Below are 6,012 nucleotides of genomic sequence, written 5' to 3'. Positions count from 1 at the left end.
TCGGAGATGCTCTTCCTCCTTTGGATAAACATTGGGAACCCTTGATGCACTTCTCTCCCCTAGGACTGGCTGGGTCAGCACTGATCAGGGAGAAGCTGAGCAGTGGCTTGTGGACCCAGGAATCTGGGGTCTGGTGGGACAATAGTTATCCCTCAGAAACAGGCAACAGGGTTGACCAGTCACAGCTTTATTAATGACCAGGGTAACCCCGTTCAGCCAGAGAGCTCCTCAATCAGAGTCCTTGGGGCAGGTGGCACGGGGCCTCCCCAAAGCCGCTCCAGCTCCCCAGTGAGGACGGCCACCTCCTCGGCTGCCACAGCATGGGCTTGGTGAGCCCTGGCGCAGTCTAGAGCCAGGGGTGTGAGGGCCGCCTCATTTTCGTTGGTCCAGGCCAGGAGGAACTGGCACTTTTTCCGGGCCCGGTAAAGATGATCTCGCTCTTCTCTAGCCACGGCCTGTTTCCGGGCACGGCCCAGGGTCTGTGCCAGGTCCCCCAGTGCTGCCAGCGTGTAGCCTTTCTGGTTGGTCGGGCCCTCGCCCAGCAGGATGCGGGCGACCTCGTGCATAGCCCCTCGTGTGCCCAGGGGCCCTGGCGGGTGCTCGCCTGCTTCCAGCACGTGGGCTGCGGCCTGCAGGGCTTCTTCCGCAGAGGCGAAGACTTGCTGGGCACCCAGGGCTCCGGAAACGCCGAGCAGTGTGGCACAGAAGTCAGAGAGCAGCGCGTCGTCACCGCCGTGATACAGGGCGAGAGTATGCGCGTAGGCGAACAGCACATTGGGCAGCTGGAAGCGCACGAGCGGCGAGACTGGGCCGCGGCTCAGGCTGACTAGCGCGGGGATGCGGGTGGGTACGACGGGCGTGCAGGCCCTCGGGACATCTCCAAGAACCCGCTCGGCGGCCGCGGGCTCCGCGGCGGAGGCATCTTTCACAGATTCCGGCGGGGTCCTCGCAGGGGCGGGCTCCAACTCCGTGGCGTCACTACCCGGGGCATTATCCAGCTCCTCCAGAAGCCGCGGTCCGGCTCCGCGGTTCCACCACCACGGCCGCCATGGAGGCAGCAGCCGCCCGGCCTCACCGCGGCTCAGCAGCCGCTCGAAGGCAGCTTTTTCGCCCGGCGCCAGCCGCTCCCAGAGTCCCGAGAGGCCGCCGGGCGCCGGGCCGGGGCTGAGACCTGCTTCCCCAGGCTCGTCCTCGGTCTCGCGTTGCTGACGCAGCCGGCGTAGGGCGCTTGCTAGGCGGCTAGGCGAGGCGCTGCGACCGCGGAGCTCTCCCAGCACCTGGTCACGGTAGAAGTTTTCTGCGCAGGTGCCATGCGTCCGGTAGCAGCGCAGCGAGCAGTAGGGCGCATTACAGCGAGGGCAGGTGTAACGCGCTGGCTGGGCCTCCGCCGCCGGGCAGAAGCCACAGGGCCCCGCCGGCTCCATGGCAACTGGCACCGCGATCTACCTGCGAACGCACGCCGGTGGTAGTTCGAAATTTCCGGGGCTTCTTCGATTACTTCCGGTTCGCCGCGGGGCCGACGGCGCGCTGCCTTTTCGCAAAGCTCCCGAGGATTCTCGGCAATTTCCGCCCACGCCCGAAAGCCGAGCCCCACCCCTTTCCCTAGTAGGGCGAGAGCAGGCCCGGAAGCCGGGCGTAAGGTACGAGCCCCGCCCTGTGCGATGACGCAAGGAGCGGAAAAATGGGTCTGGCGAGCGCTCCGCCGGTGCCACGTCTCCCCCTAGTGGTCACACCAAAACGTGGCCCGATCATCTAAAGAGAAAACTCTCTTTAGCACTATAACGTGCTGCGGCAGAAATCCATCTTTACTAGGCACCTACCCTGGGCCACTAATTGTGCCAAGCCTACGGGAGGCGATGCATCCCTGCGCTGGACACAAATAAAATGCACTAGGGGACACAGACAAATAAAAGGACAGTTAGGGCCAGGTACGGTGGCTCACGCCGGTAATCCCAGCATTCTGGGAGGCCGAGGCGGGCAGATGACCTGAGGTCAGGAGTTTGAGACCAGCCTGACCAACATGGAGAAACCCCGTCTCTACTAAGAATACAAAATTAGCTGGGCGTGGGGGACGGGTGCTTGTAGTCCCAGCTACTCCGGAGGCTGAGGCAGGGGAATCGCTTGAACCCGGGAGGTGGAGGTTGCAGTGAGCCAAGATCGCGCCGCCGTTCTCCAGCCTGGAAGCCTGGGCCACAGAGAGAAACTCCACCTCAAAAAGATAAATAGAAAGCAGCATTTAAGAAATAACTGAGCTCCTATTTGATTTTTTTCCTCTAAAACTGCCTCTTCATTAAATATCTTCTCATTAAATACCACTATTCATCCATCTTATTAAGTGCAGGCCCCATTCTAGGTGCCAAGAACACAATGCACATCAAAGGGAGCCGGAGGTCCCTTGTCCTAATAGAGCTCACTCTTGTGGTGGAGTGGGGGGTGTGATGAACCAAACTGTGAGTGTTCTTTGCATCCCTGCTACTACTGGTGGTCTAAGCTCCTGACCCCTCATGTGGATGACAACATATTAAGTGTTTTTCCTAACTTTTTTGCCAGCCCTCTAGAAAAACCTGCCAGAGAAATTGGATTACAAGTCAGATGAGATCCATCTCTTACTCAAAACCCTTGTGCAACCCTCCATTGCACTTGGACTCAAACCCAAACTCCTCTCCATGGCTGACAAGGCCTTCCAGGATCTGCCCCCATCCCTAGACATCACCTCTTCCCCATCTTCATACAGTCCTCTTGGCTTGAAATATTCCCCTACCTGATCACTTGCCTGGTTCATCTCAGGTCTCACACGTCATTTAAACAGGCCCTCTCGGCTGGGCACAGTGGCTGACGCCTGTAATCTCAGCACTTTGGGAGGCCAAGGTGGGCGGATCACTTTAGCCCAGTTCAAGACCAGCCTGGGCAACATAGCAAAACCCTGTCTCTACAAAAAAGTACAAAAAATTAGCCAGGTGTGGTGGTGCATGCCTATAGTCCTCAGCTACTTGGGAGGCTGAGTAGGATCACCTGGGCCCAGGAGTTGGCGGCTGCAGTGAGCCATGATTGTGCAACTGCACTCCAGCCTGGATGACAGAGAGACCTTGTCTCAAAAAGAAAAAAGAAAAGGCCCAGCACTGTGGCTCATACCTGTAATCCCAGCACTTTGGGAGGCTGTGGTGGGCGATCACGAGGTCAAGAAATTAAGACCATCCTGGCTAACATGGGGAAACCCCATGTCTACTAAAAATACAAAAATTAGCTGGGCGTGGTGGCACATGCCTGTAGTCCCAGCTACTCAGGGGGCTGAGGCAGGAGAATGGCGTGAACTCGGGAGGCTGAGGTTGCAGTGAGCTGGGATTGCGCCACTGCACTCCAGCCTGGCGACAGTGCGAGACTGTCTCAATAAAATAAAATGAAATAAAGAAAAAAGAAAAACAAAAAAAGAGGCCCTCTCTGGGATGCTATTGTATCTGTCCACATCCTCCCCCTTTCTAAACTGCTAGAAGGCAGAAAGCATGTCTTTACCACCACAAAGATAAAAATAGCCAAGATTCACACACTTACTGTAAGCCAGATGTTGATCTACATCCTTTAACCCTCACAGCAGCTCTGGAGATGGCAGAGATTAAATTAATAGTTAGTTCAAAGGCCAGCCACCCAGTAAATGGAGTAGGAAGAAAAAGAAGGTCCAAACTCAGGCAGTCAAAGTCCACAGCCCAAGGGCTTTACCCTTTTGGATGCTATTTCTCAAGAAGTGGCAGGTCCAGAAACTTTAGCTGAATGAATAAGTGGGGTTCAGAAGTGCTGGGAGGCTCAGTTGCTAGAAGGGAACCCTGAATCAGCCCCAGAGGTAATCCAACTTTTGAGAACACTGAAACCTCACTATATCCAACCACAGATGTGATTAGGTTACCAAGTCCAGCCAGGCAATCACAGAGGTACAAACGAGGCCATGCTCCCAACATAGTATTTATTTCTAAAACCGAGGCAGACCAGATTCCTGCCCTGGACTCTAAGGCCACAGCTGGTACCAAGTTCAGGGAATGGCTAGGTTCACCTTCCATACAAACCTCTTCCCCCACCCATCCCTTCTATTGCTGCCTCCATAACAAACCTCTCACCACAGTGATTCCTGCTACCTTCTCTGTTTAGAAGATGAAAAAGAATGACTTGGGGGGACTGATCAAGTTACTTAGGATAGGGAATAGCCCCAATTTTACATCTGAAGCCCCAGGATCTGTAGCTACTGTTGCTTCACAGGAAATTTCTCTTGTAGTTTACCATTTCTTCCCCCCATACCAAGGGCTTCTGCCTTTTCTGCCTCACTGTTCTCCTAGGGGACATACCACCAACCCGAGAAGCCACACCTCTCCCTGAGGCCTTGCAAATAAAGATGAAACAATGCGATGACTGAACTAAGTGGCTTTTTTATTAGAGAAAGCCAGAATTACAAAGGACTTAAGAGTTGGCATTGGGGCCCTTCTTCTTGCCAAAGGTGGGCACAACGTTGACAAAGCGCCGGTTGTACTGCATCCGCCGCTTAGCCCGACCTGTCTTCTTCTTCTTCTTCTCCTGTTTGGCCACCTGGAGAAAGGAGGGTTAATCAGGCCCTGGTTCATATCTTCCACACCCAGCATCCCTTCCCTCAAGCTCATCTCCAGGGAGGGAGAAGGCAAACCGAGTAAGAGCCCAGGGACTTGGTTTAGCTGTGACAGGAAAAGACAAAGTCCAAACACCATGACCACTAATACTCTCACTCACCTTAGGGGTCTGACCTCTCACTTTTCCAGCACGGGCCAGGGAACCATGGACTTTACCTGTAGTGGGAAAGGAAAGCACCAGAAGGTAAGAGCAAGAAGGTGCCACCCAGCAGAACCCCTCTTTTCTCAATTCATGCCTTTAAAGAGAAGCTGGGCCCAATAGGTAATGAGAACAAAGTTGCAGATATTTGACCCTGAAATCTTAAGTTTCATTTCAGGATCTTCCAGCTTCTAACTTTATAGAGCACTTTGGGGGCCCTGGTCTGACCTAATTTTAGTGTGGAAGCTGATAACCAGACTAGGATCTCGTGATGTGACTGAAATACAACTACACTCTGGCTCAGTCTCCCATGGACGTCTGTGTTCAACATGAGGGATGTAAACAGGAAGAATCACTCTGAACTGAGGACAGTGAGAAGTACTCTATTACCATAGGTGTGACACTCAGCTGTCAGGACTATGCACCCCACACCCACTAGACGCTTATCGGTAGTTCAAAGAACATTCCTCTCTCACTCACCTCCAAGCATGCGGCCTGCTACTTCCAGGGTAGTCAGGGCCTCCACCCCGCACTGGCCCAGAGTGGCCTCATCCTCCAGGGGCGCGCCTGCCAGGAGCACGACTTGATCTTCCGGGGCAATGCCCTCCAGTGAGGCTACATGAGCCTACAGGGAAACATAAGGCTCGTAAGCGTTCCCTCGGGCCGCGAAAGTGAAGAGCACAAGAAAATGGAACCCAGGGCGCACCAAGCAGCCTTACCTTGATTTGGGCGACCGTTTCCTGGCCGGTCACCTCGAGGGTGTGTAGCTTCTGGGCGCGGACAAAGAGCTGCATATTGGCGACTGAGGAAAGAAAGACGACTTGTAAGAGAAGCCAAGAAATGCTCTGGGACAAAGGAGGTTTGGGAAGGAAAAGCGGTCCAGAAACGATCGCGACGGGATGGAGGTGGTCGCGGCGGCTCACGTGGGGAAGGCCAGGCCTCCCAAGGAGTTCACATAGGGACTGGAGCAGGGCCACAGAGCAGGCCCCGTTCTTCAGTTCCCCCCGCGCCTTCTGACCCCGCAGCCAACCTGCTACAAGCCCTTCGGATCCAACCAAGGCCCCATTCTTACCTGAACCGCGGTCCCGGCTGCCGCTACCGCGAAGATGGAGTCGAGAAAGAGGAAGAAGCGAGGACGCGTCCGTACAGACCGTGGGCTGCGTGTCACGTCACTGCTGAGCGACCGCGCGGTTCCCTGCTATTTGTACCGCCCAAGGCGGTCCTAGC

General features: G+C 55.2%; 2 protein-coding genes across 2 annotated transcripts; both read right to left on the bottom strand.

Moving 5' to 3' along the window:
• Window positions 1–171: 171 nt before the first annotated feature.
• Window positions 172–1,424, bottom strand: ZNHIT2 (zinc finger HIT-type containing 2). Its single transcript, XM_054437518.1, has one exon. The coding sequence runs from the start codon at window positions 1,422–1,424 to the stop codon at window positions 213–215; it is 1,212 nt and encodes a 403-aa protein (XP_054293493.1). The 3' UTR covers window positions 172–212.
• Window positions 1,425–4,392: 2,968 nt separating this feature from the next.
• FAU (FAU ubiquitin like and ribosomal protein S30 fusion) lies at window positions 4,393–6,006 on the bottom strand. Its single transcript, XM_054437533.2, has 5 exons — window positions 5,858–6,006; window positions 5,505–5,587; window positions 5,266–5,410; window positions 4,747–4,802; window positions 4,393–4,569 (listed from the first exon to the last, which is right to left on the bottom strand). The coding sequence occupies exons 2-5, from the start codon at window positions 5,577–5,579 to the stop codon at window positions 4,444–4,446; spliced, it is 402 nt and encodes a 133-aa protein (XP_054293508.1). The 5' UTR covers window positions 5,580–5,587; window positions 5,858–6,006; the 3' UTR covers window positions 4,393–4,443.
• Between the last annotated feature and the right edge of the window lie 6 nt (window positions 6,007–6,012).

This window comes from Pongo pygmaeus, chromosome 9 (genome assembly GCF_028885625.2).
Source record: "Pongo pygmaeus isolate AG05252 chromosome 9, NHGRI_mPonPyg2-v2.0_pri, whole genome shotgun sequence".
In the NCBI taxonomy this organism is placed as follows: Eukaryota; Metazoa; Chordata; class Mammalia; order Primates; family Hominidae; genus Pongo; species Pongo pygmaeus.
The sequence above is the reverse complement of the archived record's forward strand: the minus strand, read 5'-3'. Positions and strand labels throughout refer to the sequence as shown.